Raw genomic sequence first — 22,032 nt, forward strand, 5'->3', positions numbered from 1 at the left:
TGTAACATATTTTGGCTCATCTGTAGTATTAAGCTAATATTTTTTGTATATTCCAGTTAATATATATATATTTTCGCTATCACCATATAAAACCTATCTTGAATGATGTAATAAAAGGTTTTTCTTCCATATTATTTCCCAAATATTAGGTTGTGGATCTTTAGCCATATCATCCTCAATGATATTTTCATTAGGTAAATCCTTTGGTATGTTTTGTAAATATTGTGAAATAAAATCCTGTTTAATTGATTCCATCATCATTATGGGTATTATTATCACTAAAGGTTTTTCACCACTATTTGATGTGGTACCACTTTGCTAGTTTTAGTAACCACTTCGATCAACGTTTATATTTAGAGGACTACGCGGTTTATAATATATCATTGATATCTATCTCTTCATATTCACTTTCGGACGACGAAGTGGTGACATCAGAAGAAGATATATCACGTACATAATCATCTGTTTCTTCTCCTTCGACATATATGTATGTCTTCCAGCGTAACGGTCACTTTTGTATGGCACATATCTATTTGTCGATGTTTTTGTCGGCATGCCTCATCATTTTGGGTTATATTAAGCACACGAAATATCTCGGGAGAGGTAGTCGGGGTTTTTTCTACAAAAAAAAAATAATATATATATGTCGGTTTGGTATATAGTATTTGGGATATATATATGTTTATGTGTGGGTATGTATGTATGTAAATAAATATAGGTAAATGTTTTTTTTTTTTTTTCTCATTTTTTATTTTAACTTCATTTTTCTTTCATAAAATTTCTCATATTTTTATTTTAACAGATTTTTTCTCATAATTTTATTTAAATAAATTGTTTTATATTTTTTTTCTGATAAAATTCCTCATTTTTTATTTTAACTAAATTTTTTTTATATATTTTTTATATATTTTTCTTTTTTTTGTATTTTTATTAAATTATTTTTCAATTATTTTTTTTCTAACTAAAATTTTTTTTTTATTTTTAACTGAATTTTATTTTCATTTTTTTTTTTTTCTATTTAAAAAAATTATCAATTCATTTTATTTTTAAATATGTGAAATTTTTTTTTCTCTCTGTTATTTTTTTTTTTTGAATATTTAACTTTATTCTTTACATATATAAAAAACAGAACACATATATACCCCATATAATACACCCCACATATACACATACACATATACCACATATATATATACCACACACGTATATATATAACCACCACATAATACCAGCCCACGAAGATGTATATCCCCGTGTGTGGGGACCAGCGCACAAATATTTATAAATATATATATTTTGAAATATATATATACATATACATATATGCACAATATAGGAACATATATGCATATATATACGCTTATATGTATTATAATGTGTATATATATGCGTTTTATGTTTCTATATCATGTATATATGTATACATATATGTATATCCAACATATATTATTAGAGATATTTGTGTGTCCGGATATATATCTTCGTGGGGTATGTATATGTGGGGGATTATATATATATGTGTGAGTGGGGTATATATATGTGTGGGGAAATATATATATGTGTGTGGGGGTATATATGTATGGGGTGTATAAATGTGTAGGAGTTTATATGTATGTGTTGGGGTTTATATATAAATATATATAGGTTTTGGTATAATTATGTATGTATGGTATTTTATTTATATATATAGATATATTTTTTTTTTCTCATTTTTTATTTTAACTTAATTATATATATATATTTTTTATTTTAACTGAATTTTTCTTTCATCATTTATTTTAAATGAATTGTTTTTGTATTTTTTTTTTTTGATAAAAGTTTTTCTCATTTTGTATTTTAATTGGATTTTATTTTCAATTTTTTTTTTTTTCTGGTATTTTAATTGGATTTTTTTTTCATTGTTTGTTTCTTTTTTTAAATTAATATATTTTATTTTTTTTTTTTTTTTTGATACAATTTCTCATGCTTTTTTTATAACTGAATTTTTTTTTTTTATTTTTTTTTTATAAAATCCTGTTTTTCTATTTGAACTTAATTTTTGTGTATTTTTTTTATTTAAAATAATTTTCAATTTCACTTTTATATTGATATGTGTGAAATATTTTTTTTTTCTCTCTGTTTCTTTTTTTTTTTTATTTCAACAAATTTATTCCTATATATTCTTTTTATTTCAATAAATTTTTTATCAATATATTTCCTTTTTTTTTGTATTTCAACAAATATATATCTATATACTTTATATTTCAACAAAATTGTTTCCATTATTTTATTTTTTTAACAAAGTTGTTCCTATATATTGTATTTTTAACATAATTTTGTTTTTATATATAATTACTTTTTAACACATTTGTTCTTATATATTTCTTTTTATTATTTTAACAAATATGTTCCCATATATTAGTTTTTTTTTAATTTCAACAAATGTGTAACTAATATATACTTATCATTTCACCAAATTTATTTCATATATTATTTTTATTTATTTTAACATATTTTTGTAACTATATATACTTTTCTTAACATAATATTTTATGTACATATTTCTTTTTTCAACAAATGTGTAACTATATATTCCATTTTTAAACAAATTTTTTTAACTACATATTTCTTTTATTTTAACACAATTTTTTTATTTATATGTCTTTTTTCCCTATTTCAACAAATTTATGTCTATATATTCTTTTAATTCAAAGAAATTTTTTTCTTATATATTCCATTTTTTAACAAAAGGTTTTTCCAATATATTTCTTTTTTTTTAACACATTTTTTTTAACTATATAATTTCTTTTTAACAAATTTGTTTTAAATAGAAAAAAAGGAATATATAGATAAAACAATTTGTTAAAAAGAAATTATATAGTTAAAAAAATGTGTTAAAAAAAAAAGAAATATATTGGAAAAACCTTTTGTTAAAAAATGGAATATATAAGAAAAAATATTTCTTTGAATTAAAAGAATATATAGACATAAATTTGTTGAAATAGGAAAAAAGAACATATAAATAAAAAAATTGTGTTAAAATAAAAGAAATATGTAGTTAAAAAAATTTGTTTAAAAATGGAATATATAGTTACACATTTGTTGAAAAAAGAAATATGTACATAAAAATATTATGTTAAGAAAAGTAATATATAGTTACAAAAATATGTTAAAATAAATAAATAATATATGAAAATAAATTTGGTGAAATGATAAGTATATATAGTTACACATTTGTTGAAATTAAAAAAAAAACTAATATATGGGAACATATTTGTTAAAATAATAAAAAGAAATATATAAGAACAAATGTGTTAAAAAGTAATTATATATAAAAACAAAATTATGTTAAAAAATACAATATATAGGAACAACTTTGTTAAAAAATAAAATATATGGAAACAATTTTGTTGAAATATAAAGTATATAGATATATATTTGTTGAAATACAAAAAAAAAAGGAATATATTGATAAAAAAATTTATTGAAATAAAAAAGAATATATAGGAATAAATTTGTTGAAATAAAAAAAAAAAAAGAAACAGAGAGAAAAAAAAAAATATTTCACACATATCAATATAAAAGTGAAATTGAAAATTATTTTAAATAAAAAAAATACACAAAAATTAAGTTCAAATAGAAAAACAGAAATTTTATAAAAAAAAAATAAACAAAAAAAAATTCAGTTAAAAAAAAGCATGAGAAATTGTATCAAAAAAAAAAAAAAAAAATAAAAAAAAATATATTAAAATTTAAAAAAAGAAACAACAATGAAAAAAAAATCCAATTAAAATACCAGAAAAAAAAAAAAAATTGAAAATAAAATCCAATTAAAATACAAAATGAGAAAAACTTTTATCAAAAAAAAAAAATACAAAAACAATTCATTTAAATAAAATGATGAAAAGAAAAATTCAGTTAAAATAAAAAAATATATATATATAATTAAGTTAAAATAAAAAATGAGAAAAAAAAAATATATCTATATATATAAATAAATATACCAATACATACATAATTATACCAAAACCTATATATATTTATATATAAACCCCAACACATACATATAAACTCCTACACATTTATACACCCCATACATATATACCCCCCACACACATATATATATTTCCCCACACATATATATACCCCACTCACACATATATATATATCCCCCACATATACATACCCCACGAAGATATATATCCGGACACACAAATATCTCTAAATATATATATGTTGGATATACATATATGTATACATATATACATGATATAGAAACATAAACGCATATATATACACATTATATATACATATAAGCGTATATATATGCATATATGTTCCTATATTGTGCATATATGTATATGTATATATATATTTTCAAAATATATATATTTATAAATATTTGTGCGCTGGTCCCCCACACACGGGGGATATACATCTTCGTGGGCTGGGTATATGTGGTGGTATATATATATACGTGTGTGGTATATATATATGTGGTATATGTGTATGTGTATATGTGGGGGTGTTATTTATATGGGGGTATATATGTGTTCTGTTTTTTTATATATGTAAAGAATAAAGTTAAAATATTCAAAAAAAAAAAAATAACAGAGAGAAAAAAAAATTTTCACATATTTAAAAATAAAAATGAAATTGATAATTTTTTTAAATAGAAAAAAAAAAAAAATTGAAAATAAAATTCAGTTAAAATAAAAAAAAAAAATTTTAGTTAGAAAAAAAATAATTGAAAAAATAATTTAATAAAAATACAAAAAAAAGAAAAATATATAAAAAAATATATAAAAAAAAATTTAGTTAAAATAAAAAATGAGGAATTTTATCAGAAAAAAATATAAAAACAATTTATTTAAATAAAAATTATGAGAAAAAATTCTGTTAAAATAAAAATATGAGAAATTTTATGAAAGAAAAATGAAGTTAAAATAAAAAATGAGAAAAAAAAAAAAAAAACATTTACCTATATTTATTTACATACATACATACCCACACATAAACATATATATATCCCAATACCTATATACCCAAACCGACATATATATTTATTTTTTTTTTGTAGAAAAAAACCCCGACTACCTCTCCCGAGATATTTCGTGTGCTTAATATACCCCAAAATGATGAGGCAATGCCGACAAAAACATCGACAAATAGATATGTGCCATACAAAAGTGACCGTTACGCTGGAAGAACATACATATATGTCGAAGGAGAAGAAACAGATGATTATGTACGTGATATATCTTCTTCTGATGTCACCACTTCGTCGTCCGAAAGTGAATATGAAGAGATAGATATCAATGATATATATAAACCGCGTAGTCCTAAATATAAAACGTTGATCGAAGTGGTACTAAAACCTAGCAAAAGTGGTACCACATCAAATAGTGGTGAAAAACCATTTAGTGATAATATACCCATAGATGATGAGTGGAATCAATTAAAACAGGATTTTATTTCACAATATTTACAAAACATACCAAAGGATTTACCTAATGAAAATATCATTGAGGATGATATGGCTAAAGATCCACAACCTAATATTTTGGGAAATAATATGGAAGAAAAACCTTTTATTACATCCATTCAAGATAGAGTTTTATATGGTGATAGCGAAAATATATATAATATTAACTGGAATATACCAAAAAATATTAGCTCTAATACTACAGATGAGCCAAAATATGTTACATCAAACGACAAATATTCTGGAATTGATCTAATTAATGATTCGATAAGTGGAAAACCTATTAATATATATGATGAATTATTGAAAAGAAAAGAAAATGAATTATATGGAACAAAATATACGAAACATACAAGTTCCAATACTTTTGCCAAAGAAATATATGATGATCCTATACTAAATCAAATAGAATTGTTTGATAAATGGTTAGAGAGACATAGAAATAACCAGTGGAATATACAACGTGATATGTTAAACCAGTGGAATATCCAACGTGATAACGACAATACTACGGACCATACACACGACTTGTTGAATACCAACCTTTCTATAGAAATAAGTAGTGATATGACCCCTAGATCTAATATGGATATGAGTGGTACTAATAGATATACTTATTTGGATGATATGGATTCGTTCGAAAATAGTAGTGATGAAAATTTATTATGATGAAAATTGTTTATATTTCTTGGATATATATGTGACCGAAGATATATATATCCTAATTTTAATAAAATAATTAATCCGTATAATATATATATATTTATATATATATATAAAATTTGTTTGTGTGTTTTAAACAAAATATTTATTAAAATTCATTTTAAAAAAAAAAAAAAAAAAAAAATATAATGATTTTTAATTCATTAAATAAATTGATTTGAACATTATTTTTTTTTTTTTTTTTTTTTAAATGTATAGTAACATATAATAAATTAGAAATATTATATATATATATATCATATATTTTATTTATATAAATTTTAATATATGTTTTTTTGAATAATATAGTTAAATATTTTAATTATATTTTGTGATTCATTACATATATATATGATATGCACAAAAAATATTTCATAAAGATGAAATATTTGAATTATATATATATATATATATATATATATATATATGTGTGTATAATATATTTTTTTTTTAGTTATATAATCAATTATAAAAAAAAAATTATTGAGCTACGAAATATTCTTTGTGTTTATAATTTTAAAAAGAATTTCGTAAAAAAATTTGATAATTTATATAAATTAATAACAAATATATTAAATTAAATTTAAAAAGAATATATATATGGATGACAAAAAAAAAAAATTATGCATATAAAAAAAATATATATGGATGACAAAAAAAAAAAAATTATGCATAAAAAAAAAAAAACAATTTTAATTATATATAAAAAAAATACATAACATATATATAAAATTATAAAATAAAATTATAAGATGAAAATATTGTTACATTTCCAAAATATAAAATAAAATATTAAAATATACGAATATAATTATTGTATAATCTTAAAATGAAATTTCCCAATACCCAATATATATATACATATATTTATATTTGGAAAAAATATGTATATAAAGAGAAAAAACAACGTATATCTTTTAGCACACAAATATATATATATAAATATATATTTTTGTGGAGGTTATATATATATATTTATATATTTATATATAAATATATTGGAATAAGTTATTACTATATTGTTAATATGTTCTGTTCAAACCCCACTTTTTTTGTGTTCATATTCAATTAAAATATTATTATATTTTTTATATCATGAAGAATTGTACGAATTTTCCAAATTATCATTACTTGGTATATCATTATTTTCATTATAATGTATATCCATATAAATATTTGTACGTAAATTGTTTGTTTGAAGATCGTTGGATGTATTATATGTTGATCCAAGATGTTCAACAAATGTTATATCATTACCTTCGTGATTTTCTGTATTAATCATATTATATGTTTCTTCATCATTCATATCATTATGAGGTGATGATATATTCATTATATGTTGGTTATTTTCTTTATTCCATTCATCTTTTAATTTATGTAACATTTCTTCTTTATTATTCCATTCGTTACACATATCTCTATGTCTATCTAACCATTTATCAAACAATTCTAGTTGGTTAAGTACAGGGTCGCTATTTGTTTTTTTGGCAAAACTATTTGTTGTTGTATTTTTTGTATGATTTGTTCCAAATAATTCGTTTTCTTTTCGTTTTAACAACTCATCATATATATCATTACCACTATTTAACGAATCATTAATTAGATCTATACCAGTATATAAACTATTATATGTCGCAGTATTAGTGCTAATATTATTTGGTATATTCCAATCAATATTATAACTAAAAACATCTTTATCATCACTATATAATTTTCGATCTTGAATTTGTGTAATAAAAGGTTTTTCTTCCATACTATTGGGTATAATATTAGGTTCCATATACATATTATCATCAATAATATTTTTATTAGGTACATCCATATTATCATTTTGTAAATATTGGGAAATAAAATCCTTTTTTAATTCATTCCATTCTTCATCATTAAATTTATTAGTGGGTATATCACTAGGTATATCACCACTATTTGATGTGTCACCACTTTTAGTTGGTTTCAATACCACTTCAATTAAAGTTTTATATTTTGGTGATCTATATGGATATATATCGTTAATATCCAGTTCGTCATATTCACTTTCTGATGAAGTCACGTCAGTAGTATCAGATGTAAAAATATATTTGTCATCTTCACTGTCACCGTCACGTTCCACGTATATATATGTTTTGCCTTTATATTTACTGTATGGAACATATCTATTTGTGGATGTTTCATCAGGTATTTTATAATCGTTTTGTGGGATATCAAGGACACGCAACAAATCCACAGGAGAAGATTTCGGTTTTTTCTATGAAAAAATATGTATGTATAGGTATGTATATATGTATATGTTTATGTGGGTGCAATATATATATATGTATGTATATATATATATATATATATATATATATATATTTTAATATATATATATATATTTTTTTTTTATTTAAATTTCAATTTACTTTTCATTGTATAAAATTTTATATAATTTTTTTTTTAATAAAATTTTTGTTTAATTTTTTTTTTTTTTTTTTTTCACAAATTTTTTTCTCATTTTTTTTTTTATAAAAATTTTTTTACTTTTTTTTTTTTTTTATAAAAATTTTTTTACTTTTTTTTTTTTTTAATAAAATTTTTTTTACTTTTTTTTTTTTTTTAATAAAAATTTTTTTTCTTTTTTTTTTAACCAATTTTTTCTTTTATTTTTTTAACAAAATTTCTAATTTTTTATTTTAATTTTCTTTTTCTTTTTTTTCAATATAAATACATATATTATATATATATATATAACATATCCAAACGTAATACATATATATATAACATATCCAAACATAACAAATATATATACATATATATAAAACACATAAAATATACAAATAAACATACACATCCACATATAACCCATATATGTGTTAATTACCTTCAGGTAAAATAGTAGAGCGATGGAACCTAGGGCAAAACTTATTCCAACGGGGACAGTGGAAGATAATATGTTATTTGTGATATCTGGTTCGTTCTTTTGTGGGGGTGTTAATGGTGTTATGGGTGTAGCAGGTTTTGCGGGTGTTGGTTGTGAATTTTTTTCCTTTTGTTCTTGAATTTGTTGTTGTACTTTTTCTACGATATCTTTAGCCTGTGCTGCTGCGTGAAAAGCAGTATGCACTACTTTTCCAAGTACTTCTTGTACAGTTTTTGTTGGTTCTGGAATTACTTTTTTCACTGCAATTTTTACTATTCTTGATATATTTTGAACTAAATTATTCATAGCGTCCAATGGATTTATTGGATCCGTAGCATCTGTTGTTGCAATTTTAGTTAATTCAGTCAATAATTTCTCTTGGTTGTCCTTATTGTTTTCTTTAAATATATCATCCAAAATATTAACATCGCAATTGCATTCTTTACATTGTTTTTTTAAATACTCATTGGCATTCTTTAATTCTATACCTTCAGATGATTTTACAGCACTATTTGCATGACGAGATTTATATACTTCCTTTAATTTTTCCCATTGTTTATATCTTTTAAGGTACCAGTATTTATATGTTTGTAGTATATTTCTACATGTCATGTCAGGTATAACACTAATTTGTTTAGCATTTCCTCTTTTATTTTTTTCTAAACATTTATTCTGGAAAACTACGTCCGCTTCTTTTTTTTTCTCTTTACAAAACTGTTGTGACCATTCTTCTAACCATCGAAGAAACTGGTCTTTTTTTTCAATATTAGGCAATTTACACATTTCATTTTCTGTATATGTATCTATATCTATTGGTAACTTATTTGATTTCTTATATCCGCATAACATAGCGTGCCATATATGTTTTTTATTTTGATCCCACCATTGTTTACGGTTCTCTGATGTATTTCCTGTAGCAGTACTATTTTGTTTAAATATTGTATTTAATTTATTGTCCAAAATACCTAAATTATCTACCATATCCGTACCTTTAATTATATCTCCATAGTCGGAAAAACTATATTTCATAGCTTCTAATGCTTTCTCAGGTTGACCATTATATTTATCCCCTAACAATTTTCCTTGAGTATGGACAGATTTTAGAAGTTCCTTTTTGAAATGTTCCTTACTTTTTATATGACTCAAATTTGAAGTTAAATTCCTAAGACATAATTGTCTTCTTCTAGGTGGAACTACTATGTTTTTATTGTTACCTGTTGACTCTTTGACATTGTCAGAAGTCCAATTGTCCAGATCATTATTCAACGGTCCTTTCGTACATGTTATTGTAGTAGTTAAAGAGTTACACATGTCGTTATATACATTATTGTTTATTCCATAAGGACACTCATCTAAGGCATCGGGAACTTCGCATTCACATACATTTTCATATCCATCAGGTGTATCTTTGAAAGCATATTTTTCGTCGGTATTTTGATGGGAATTAAATGTGCAATATACATAATTATTTGCTTTATCAAGATATTTTTCTGCAGTTTTGGCGTTGTCACCACATTGAAATTTCACTTCTTTTAAAAAATTATCTATACGTTTATTATCATCGTCTTGAACACTTCTAGAGGTATGTCTACTTCTTTGCCTACGTGATCGTCGTCCTGCCATAGTCTTCGTATTATTAGATGTAGATTTAGTACTACCACCACTAACACTATTTATATTTGCTTTTTCATACAATTCATTGTATGTTTTCGATTGTGTTTCCAACTGAGATTTCCACTGATGGACAAAACTACTATATGATTTACATGTGTCTTTACAGGTTTTGCATTTAGTTCCATTTTCGTCATCATCTTTACATGATTTGCCTATAATGGTGCATTCATTACATGACGTCTGTAATTTTTCAATTTCTTTTGTACGTGCTTTACAGAAATATTCGCTCCATTCCTGCATCCAACGAAACCTTTGAGGAATGTAATCATCAAATGGAGCTGCATGATGATGTCCACATTTTTTATGTTGTGACAAGCTTGTAGTTTCATTTTTGTCCTTTTTTAAAAACTTAGCTTCATAAGGAACAACACATGTCATTGCTTTCCAAATTGATTCTCTATTAGCATCCCACCAATCAGAACGTAAATCATAAAAAAATGTCATATCAGAATTATATTTGTTTTTATCTTGATCGTCCAACTTATAATATATTTTTCTGAATATATTTCTTAACCTTGTTTGTATTCCTTTTTGTTTATTATCCTTATTCCATAAATCCCTTCCTCTTATAATATCTGCTAAATCACCAAAACTATATTTCATAGCATCACATATATCAGAAAATTCAGTTCCTTTTTCTTGTTTTAATTTTTTTAATATATCTATGGCTTCATCTTTTGCCGCTTTCATGACTTCGTTCAACAATTGTTCATTATTTTCAATATTTGAACTGAATATATTTTCTATTTTTTTTATGCACATATATTGTCTTCTTGGAGGCAAACATAAATTGTTTTGCCTATTATTTATATTATCACATCTCCATGGTTTTCCAACATCAAAACGATCAGTTCCAACTATTTCACATGAATATGCATTTGATGGAAATGTAGTCTTCAATTTTTCTTTATCAATGATCTTAGCACCATTTACACCTTGTATAATAACATTATCTACTTCGTTGCAATTACCATTTAATGTTGTTCCGTTCCCTTTCAAATTACTATTCACATTTATGTCTCTTTCCTCTTTTAATGATTTTGCCGCTTTTTCTACACAACTAATTTTTTCTGTTACTGCTGGAGGCTGTACAGGAGATGGATACGGTTGTGGAAAAGGCGTACACTCGCACTTTTTTCCCAGATTATTGGTTTCATAAGTTTTGTTAGGAGTATTCCAATAATCATTAGTATTTTTAACTTTTTCCATACAAGAACATGTACCATCCAAACATTTATCTTTCAAATATTCTGGAGCACCTTTAGTTGAAAAACCATCATATCCTTCTTTTTTCTGAGTCTTATCAACCTCAAATTTTTTTTTTTGTGTCTCATATTCTGATTTTTTCTCCTTAATAAATTCATTATATTTTTCGCAAGCATTAACACAACTACTAGCACCGTTAGTGGTTTTACACCCAGCATAATCATTACGTTTTTCACAATTTTTTTTCACTTCAAACTCCAATTTTCCTCTTTTGATGCAGTATTCTTCTCCCCATTCGGCAAACCATCGTAAAAATTGATGTTTTTTCGCAAAATGGTCTGTAAAGTCTTTGTATTTGTTCCTATTTTTTAGTTTGTCTCGTGATATATCGTCTTTAATATGATGCGATAAGCCACACACCATTCCTTCCCAGATATCTGGGCCGTTTGTTTTCCACCACGTTTCACGGTCGTCGGTTCCATTATTTGGTTTAAGAATTTTTTTTATATTATCTATTGCCTTACCCACATCATTTTTTTTATTTGATGTATTCGATTTTACTGATATATCTTTATCCATACATAAATCTCTATAATCTCCAAACGTATAGATCATGGAACGTAAAAATTCATCCGGGATTTTTCCACTATTTAATTGGTTTTGTGCCTCAGTGTTACCACCATATTCTTTATAATATTGCCAATGAAGAAAGGTTTCTGCTGCAGCAGTTTTTATAAAAGCCTTACGCAAACTGTTGGTGTCACTAATACTTTGTGTTAGATAGTATAGGCACATTTTTTGTCTTCTTGGAGGCATACATGCATTGGTGTCTTTCACTAAATTTGGATGTTTGTCGCCGCATTTCCATCCAGGATATTTGTTTTTTGGTGTTTTAATTGGATCATATTTTAGATTACATTGATCTACTGCCTGTCTTCCATCCTTATCACTAAGTATTCCTTTCACTATGGTGCAGGCTTCCTTCTGTTGTGCTTGTGGTGTAGGTGGAGGCGTCACAAGACACGTGCATTTGTTTTCATATTCACTAGGTGTTTCATCCAATGATGCGGGCATATCACTACTACCATGTTGTTTCGAAATTTGTATGGTCGACTTTTGTTCCATACAATTACATTCAACACCACTAGTAGCACCACTGGCTGGACACGTTTTTTTTAAGGTTTCGTTTAAATAATTTCGAGCATTTTCTGCATTTTTTGCCACAGGATGGTTAGTATATTTACTATCGTTTTTATCCTGAGTATATTTGCTGCTTTGTTTATTAAATTGCTCTTTCCATTTTCTAATAAACGTTTTATAATTTTGACACGCAATTTCACATCTTTTGCATACTGAACTACCTTTATCACATGTTTTAATACCGCCAGCGCCAGTAGTTATAGTACACCCCACACATGCATTTTTCAAAGTGTTATACTCTTTTTCCTTGTGTTTACAAAAATCTTCTGCCCATTCTGTGAACCATCTCAAAAACTGGAGGTTTTTGCCACTATCACGGTCATCACCAAGGGGATACGTGGTATCACTAGGTTGATTACACGTGTCTATGTCTTTTCCGTTGCCACTTTTTTTGTACCCACATTTCATTGCTTCCCACACACATTTTTTATTGGTTTCCCACCACTGTTTTCGTTCATCACTACCAGGAGTACCACCGTTATTACCATCTTTATCAAATATTTCTTTAATTTTTTGTTCGGTACCTTGTCCTCCATGTTCTAAATTATCTGTTCCTAATATTATATCTCTTAAATCAAGAAAACTATATTTGAAAGCATTACATGCTTCAACATCATATTTATATTTATCAGAACTACCATTGTCATTTTTTGCTTTATAATATTGACCTAAATTATATCCTTCAGTAGCAGAAATTTTCAACAATTGTTCTCGTAACGTTTCTTTACTATTAACTTTATTCGATGTGCCGTCAAGATCTTTAAAACATATTCTTTGTCTTCTTGGAGGGATATATATTTTTTCAGATACACCATCTTTCTTAAAACCACTATATTCTGTATCATCAGTGTTCTGCCATTTCATTTTGTTATCTTTGACATCATCCATCAATCCTTTACAATTATCTTTCCCCGAAATCTCCCCATATTCTTTGTCGTCAATATATTTCTTGCACCCACAATACTCATCAACGTCATATATAGGTGGTGGTTGTGACGTCAACGCGTTGATGTTGTCTACCACTTGGTCGGCACCACTAGGTGGTGTGGCACCACTGGATTTATCACCACATGTGAAAGATATATATTTTTTTAAGTATTTGGTAGCATCTGGTTCACTATATCCACTAGTGGTTCCATTTTTTTGTGATGTATAGTATTTACTTTGTTTATCCCAATGTTTTTTTCTCTCACTCATAAATTTTTCATATTCACCACATGCGGTTTTACACTGTGCGTTATCACATTGAAAATTAGTGTCACCAACTTTCTTACATGTGTTTTTTACCGCTTCCAATTTTGTGTGTTTCTGTTGACAATAATCGTCGTACCATTCGGTCAGCCATCGCAAAAATTGGGGTCGCTCAACAAACGTGGATAACGTCACACTAGTGGGATCACCAAACTTCACGGTACCAAATCCGTTTTGGTTTTTGAGTTTTGCTTGATTAATTTGATCCATTCGTTTTGTTCCTTCATTATAACTTAACGAACACACGATAGCATTCCATACTTGTTCTTCAATTTCTTTCCACCAGGATAAACGTTGTGTACCATCCTTTTTGCCATGTTTTTCAAGAATAGTTTTTATATTATTTTTTTCTGTAAGCACATCGCTAGCTATATCTTTTCCTATTACCAAATCTTTCAAATCGCTAAAAGTATAGAACATAGAACGTAAAAATTCAGGAGGAATAGTACCACTATCTAGTAGTTTCTTGCCACCACTACCTTTCCCCCTACCATGATTTATAAAATAATTCCAAGCAAAAAATGTTTCTGCTGCTGCAGATTTTATAAGGGCTGTTCGTAAATCGTCTGTCGTTTTATTACCAGTTAATTCTTTTATAAAATATATGCATAGTTTTTGCCTTCTAGGAGGCATGCATTCACCTTTGCCCGACACTACAGTGTTCGGTCCCTCACCACAATCCCATCCAGGATAAGGTGTTTTTTTAGATCTATCATATTTGTCTTTACATTGACCTATTCTACCATTACTTTGGTTTTTACTCTTAAGTGTTTGTTCCACCTGCTGACATATATGTGCCTGTGTCCCACTAGGTGCTTGTGGTACCACTGGTTGTGATCCTGGATTTTTGTTTCCACTACCACCACCACCGTCTGGTGCAGGAGGAATTTTGTTTTCTTTTGTTTTTTTTTCATTTGCTTTATCAATTAGTTTTTTCATTCGACATCTACTACATAAGGGTTCGTATTTTTCTTTATAATCTGTATCGCTTTTTTTAACAATTTTATCCATTTCATCAATTTTGCTATTATAACATTGACTACTGTTATAATATGTATCTTTTAAATAATCCTCTAATTTATTTTTTCCATTGATAGAATTTTGAAACTCCTTTCCTTTCATATGTTCATTAAGTTTTTTCCTTTGGTAATTTTGTTTTTGTGCTCTCCACTCAAAATGTTTAGGTGTGAGCCAATTACTGTATTCAGTGCAAGCAATTTCACATTCTTTATCTCCTTTCACACAGTTTTCATTAGGATCCTTTCCTTTGCATTTTTCATTGATATTATCAAGGTGTTGATTTCTATGTTTACAAAAATCTTCGTACCATTCTTCATACCATCGTAACAATTGTGGAGTAGTATCACTATGGACAGTGAATTTACACTTATTGTTGCAATTCATCGCTTTCCAAACATCAGATTTGTTAGATTCCCACCAGATTTTACGTGTGTCCAATATTTGTTTGTCATTAACTGTTGTTGCGCTACTACCATTACTACCATTGAGTTCATTTTTAAATATTTCGTGAATTTTTTTTTCCGTTGCCGTAACTATCGCTCCACCCCTCAAATCAATACCTTTAACTATATCTCCCAAATCATAAAAACTTCGTTCTAAAGCTTTACAGAATTCCTTATAGTTATCACTACTTCCTTTACCCCCATTTTGTTGGCTTTCAAAATATTTTTTTAGAAATTCTCCTTCCTTTTTTGCTGCAAGCATCAATTCCTTCAATAAAGTGTTTTTGTCCGTTGCATGTTGCCATATGTTTCCGACGCAAAGCTTTTGTCTTCGCGGAGGGGCATATACACCAAACATTGGACTTCCGTCTTTTTGTGGTCGTATATATCTTGATGTCCACACAACTCCATCAAAATTTTTTTGATGACAAGTAGATATTTGATTATGAACATTACAAGGATTCAATGTTATATTATCCGGTGCAGGTATATCGGTTTCATCAGCGGGATTTATATCATGTTTCGATTTATCACATTCGCATAATTTCTGTTGATCTCCATACTCATATTTATCATTAAATAAAGTTTTAAAAAACGTTTTAGAACATGTATCAATATTAAAGAATTTCAAATATATAGATGGAATCATATGTTTTGCCCAAAACGTTGCCTCATCTTCATCATCATCTTTATATTGTGATTTCTTTTCATTGTATTTCTCTGACAATTTTGTCCATTGATCTCGTCGTTTTTTTATCCATGCTTTATATTTTCCACAAGCAGTTGTACATTTCCCGCTATCGCATGTATTGGTACCACCACGACTACCACCACTTATAGGACCAGTATTAGCGCCACAATTTAGAGCATTATCGCAATGTTTACACTGATCCAACAACTCCTTTAAATTTTTTGTATGTTCCTTGCACACATATTCTCCCCATTCTTCAAACCATCGTAAAAATTGATCGCGGCGATCAAAATCAATATTTTGAGGGCATTGGGGCCCCGTGGAAGTACCACCGTTTATTCCACATTTCACTGCTTTCCACAATTCTCGTTTATTTTGTTCCCACCATCTGGTAGAATTTTTTTCATTAGTGTTTTTTCGAAAAAATGTTTCTAATTGTGTTTTTAAATTTTCTATATCACCACTAGGATAATCCAAATTTGTTCCTTTAACGAAATTTCCTAGATCGGCAAAACTTCTTTCTACAGCTTTACAAAATCCTATAGGTAAATTATTTTCGTCTTTCGATTTTTTATCACTATTTCCTGTTACAGGATTGATAGTTTCATAATATGTTATTAATTGTTTTGTTTCATTCATAATAGAGGCTTTTAAATATTTTTTTAAATTTTCATCAGATTTAATATCTCCGTTATCCTTAAGATATGATATACATAACTGTTGTCTGCGTGGTGGGACATAAACTTTATCATTTGTTATATTACCATTTTTAGCTACTTTCCAATCTTTTTTATATACTCCATTATTTTCTATATTATCATAATCTTTTGTATTACATAATCCTTTTATACTCGATATATTCGTATCACTACAATTATGAACAGTACTACCTTGTTTTCCTTTATCTTCATCAAGACATATATCACATACATTGGTGTTACGTGTATTCGTCTCTTCTAATTTTTCATCAATAATATTTTTACTTTTATCCTTTGGTAAACATTCATTTTCTGTTCGCTTTTCATTTTTTATCAAACAGTATGCGTGTAAAAAATCATTAAGATCAATATTATGCATTGTACTGTTTTTTTTTGTTTTTTCTTCTTTAAAATATGTTTTTTGTTTTCGCCATTGTTCAGCAATTTTGTGTTTCCATGTTTTATAACATGTACAGTTTTTTTGACATTCTTCACATTTTTCGTTACTGGTATTAATTTGTTTGTTTGCACCGATAATTTTTTTATTACATGTTTGGGATAGCGTATTAGTATTTTCATTCATATTATACGATGTTTCGTCTAACCATTGTGTAAAACTATTAAAGAATAACATATCACCATCACTACCACTATTACTAGCTGTACTATCATTTTCCCTAATACACATCTTTGTATTTATGGTAGGTCTAGTTCTGTCGTCGCAATTCCACTGAGATTTAAAATTGTCATCACAATTATTTTCGTGATTGGTAGGATCTGATGAGGTAGTTTCCGTAGGTTGACAAGAACATATTCTTTTATATGAATTGGGATAATTTGCAAATGCATCATATTCATCAAAAGAGGTAATATTACTATATCCTATATCTTTCAATTTTTTTACAACATACTCAGAAATAGTTTTTCCACTAACATAATTTTTAAATGTACTATCTTTATTTTGTTCATCATAATATTTTTTAAAAAGTTCCCATTGTTGTTTCCAATTTCCTATCCAATTTTTATATTGTGTACATTTTTCTTGACATGTTTTGCATTTATCTTCAGGATAACATTTTTGTGTAGTATTAGGTTGGGATTTGTCACTGTTCATTATGCATTCTTCACAATCATTTCTCAGTTTATCTATTTTTTTCTGTCGTTGTTGATAAAAATCTTCGGCCCATTCATCCAACCATCGTAACAATTGTGGGACCTTATCAATATCGTTATGGTTTGCGCATTCGTTGTTAAGTCTATCGCAATTGAACGCTTCCCAGATTATATGACGGTTCGTTTCCCACCAATTTTTGCGAAACAAAAGTAGTCCATCATCATCTTTACCACCACTACTATAATTACCGATATAATAGTCACTTCCATCCGCTGCAAAGGAATAGTATTGTTCCCTCAGTTTATCGAACATTTCTTTCAAATGATGTTCGACTTGGTTATTATCCTTGTCCACGATATTTGTCCCCTTAACTATATCACCTATATCGGCAAAAGTTCTTTTCATGGTGGTACAAGCTTTTATTTTATTTTTGCCTGCATCTTTATATTTTTCTTCTCCTTTATTCACGTAAAGATCCCATAATAATTTTCCTTCATGTTTTGCTATTAATATAAGTTCAGATAACAACATACGATTATTATCATAATACTCATGGGAAGACATGTAGTTCTCCCTCGCGCTATTGCCTGTGATTGTGTCTTTGCATATATCTTCATATCTAGGAGGAACAGCAACCTTATCTACATTTATACCAATATTTTTATTACTTATATCTTTTGTTGACCATTCCTTACTACCGTTTGTTTTTGTACTTTTACCATCACAATTATGCGTTATGTTACTATCTTCTTTAGTTAATATTTTATCGATGCCACATACAGTCGTTTCCTTTCCGTCTTTGTGTGTTAGATCTGCTTCAAGTTGAGCATAACATTTACTACATTTATGTCTGTAGTGGGACTCATCGGGATAGGATGAAAATATCACTTCAGGTTTTGAGAAATCGATATGTGCGCAATTACGTTGCGATTTCTCTTTCAAATATTCGGAAACATTAATTTTAGTAGTACTATTATGACTACCATTAATGGTTTCACCAAAATCAAACATTGTCACTTTTTCGTCATAGTATTTTTTTTGTTTATCGAATTGAGATTTTTGTTCATGAATCCAATTAGAATATTCTCTACATTTAGTTTTGCAGTCGCAGATATCACCTATAGGACGAAGCCAATTGAACGAAAACCACGACGTCCACGATGACTCACATTCTTCCTTGCCACATGATTTGCACGCCTTATTCACAGATTGTTGCATCCATGTTTTTTCGCGACAAAATTCGGTTGCCCATTCTTCCAACCATCTTAAAAACTGCGAGCTATTATCCTGTGGTGTTCCATTACCACACACTTTGCTTATATTTCCATCACATTCAAATGCTTCCCATATATTTTCTTTGTTTTCATTCCACCAATCTGAACGTAATTGTTTCAATCCATCAAAAGCAGCGGTAGTGTTATATTTCGTGTTGTCTGCATTACCACTGGATTTCCATTCATTTCTAAGTTTTTCAAATATTTTCCTCAAATTATCCTGCACAGCCACAGAATTGTGGTCATTAGCTTTATCTGTACCTTTAATTATATCTCCAAAATCATAAAAACTTGACTTTATGGCATTACACGCAGTAGTGTCACCAAGCATACCAGTTTTATGTTTTTTATGTCTCTCACGTAGTCTCCACGCTTGCTGTTTTGCTGCGAGCATCAGTTCCAACACTAATTTATCACTATTCATATGACTAATATCACCTTCTCCCAAATTTCGTATATTCGATATACATATTTCGTGTCTTCGTGGAGGCAAACATATTCCCTCTTCTGTTATATCAAGCATACTACATTTCCATGGACTACCGCTAGGTACACCTGCACATGGGTCCTCACCTCTTCCGGCAACAGAATGGTGTTTAACCCAGTCGAGTTGGCACACTCCTATCGGTTGTGTTTGTTTGTTTTGTATACCTTGTTGCCATTTCCCTTTAAGTGACATAGTAGGTTTATTTTGTTTGTCACTACATGGAGGTGATTTTTTTTTATCATCTCCATTACAGTTACAAAAATATATTTTGTTCGTTGAAAAATTCTGAAGATCAAATAATGGGTCTAACTTGACATTATAATCATTGCCACACTTATCGCAACCACTTTTTACTTTTATTCGTTTTTCGATCTCTTTTACATCTTGATAATATACATTTTCATCACCGTATTTTTTGTCAGTTTTTAAATTTTCTTTACATTGACTTTTATATTTTTCATAACACCTTTTACGTGCATTTAAAAAATTTTCATAATTCTTACAATGCGCAGCACAATTAACATTCCTATTTATTTTACTTTTACATGTATTTCCTATAAACCATTCAAATAATATTTTTTGTTCCAAAAATTCTTCTAAATATTCTTCCATGTAACGTAAACATTGAGGTTTTGTTTCATCAGAATGATCTAACGTACATAATTTTTCAGCATTGGAACCCTTTTTAGAGGATTCTAATTTCTGTAATTTCTCTTCTACATCTTTCTTAAAATGTTTTTCCCATAACTTTTCCATTTCTCCTTCTCCTACATTTTTGCTTATATCACTTAACAAAGTTCTCACTTCTTCCGATATATAATGTTTTACAATATCTTTACCTTCTGATATATCTTTATAATCAGCAAACGTTCTCCTATATAATTTACATACATTATCCATATTACTTCGTTTCTCTTTCATTAAATTTTCTATTTCGTTCTGTGTGTGTAACGCAAGGCTTCCTATAACAGTCGTAGCAATAATTGTGTCCATCATTGAACCATTTGTATTTGCATATTGTTTTTTCATATCATTAATATATTTCTTCATATTTCTTAATCTTATATTTAAATTTTCTCGTCTTTTTGGTAAACATCCTTTCAAATTTATAGATTTATTACTACCTTTAGTAGTAGTAGTGGAACCACTAATTTCATCATCTTGATTTTTTTTATCATCATAGTCGCACCTTTTGCCATTAAAATGGGTTTCTTGTGCTTCATCTATAAATTTCTTTGCTCGTTCTTCCCATGTATATAATAAAAATCTATGATTGTCCAATACCGCTTCAAATATTTCCTTTTGTATATCTTTCCATTTGCAAAATTTCTTAACTGCATCATTTATAGGTTTATCGTTATCGTCTTTCATAACACTTTCGTATTTATTTTCCCACGTTTTATCCGAAATTTCTTTTTTCAAAAAATTGATGTAGTGTTCATGATACCATTTTCGCAATTGATCTAAATCGATTCCATATTTGGTGCTGACTTCCGTTTGACGTCCAGAAATTTCGTTCCCCATTTTGTCCTAAAATATAGGTTACATATATATATATATATATATATATAGTTTGTGTTATTAAACTAGTAATTATATCACCCATTTTATAAATCATAACATATGTATTATAACATATATGGTTGTTTCTATTAATGAGAAAAACATACATATATGCATACATATATATATTTGTTTTCTATCTCCAACATTTGAAATATATAAGATACTTGTATTTTTTATAAGGTTTTTCCATTTTCATAAATATAATAACTAATTTTATATAATTTGGGAGTTTTAATTGTGTGTTTATTATATACAGTATTATATATATATATATATATATACAAATATTTTTTTGGAAATTATATAAAATATATATATCATTTAGAATTTCTGTACCTGCAACTAT

The 22,032-nt window shown here is 27.2% G+C and overlaps 1 protein-coding gene and 1 pseudogene across 1 annotated transcript, besides 1 other annotated feature; one reads left to right on the forward strand and one right to left on the reverse strand.

Annotated features, from left to right (window-relative positions):
- Positions 1–5,059: 5,059 nt before the first annotated feature.
- On the forward strand, positions 5,060–6,133 carry PADL01_0700100 (annotated as a pseudogene).
- Positions 5,060–6,133: a sequence feature (erythrocyte membrane protein 1, PfEMP1, putative).
- Positions 6,134–7,259: 1,126 nt separating this feature from the next.
- PADL01_0700200 (erythrocyte membrane protein 1 (PfEMP1), truncated, putative) lies at positions 7,260–21,644 on the reverse strand (the record flags this gene model as incomplete). Its single annotated transcript, XM_028681038.1, has 2 exons — positions 7,260–8,411; positions 9,024–21,644. The coding sequence occupies 2 exons, from the start codon at positions 21,642–21,644 to the stop codon at positions 7,260–7,262; spliced, it is 13,773 nt and encodes a 4,590-aa protein (XP_028537455.1).
- Between the last annotated feature and the right edge of the window lie 388 nt (positions 21,645–22,032).

This window comes from Plasmodium sp. gorilla clade G2 (assembly GCF_900097015.1).
Source record: "Plasmodium sp. gorilla clade G2 genome assembly, chromosome: 7".
Classification (NCBI taxonomy): Eukaryota; Apicomplexa; class Aconoidasida; order Haemosporida; family Plasmodiidae; genus Plasmodium; species Plasmodium adleri (nom. inval.).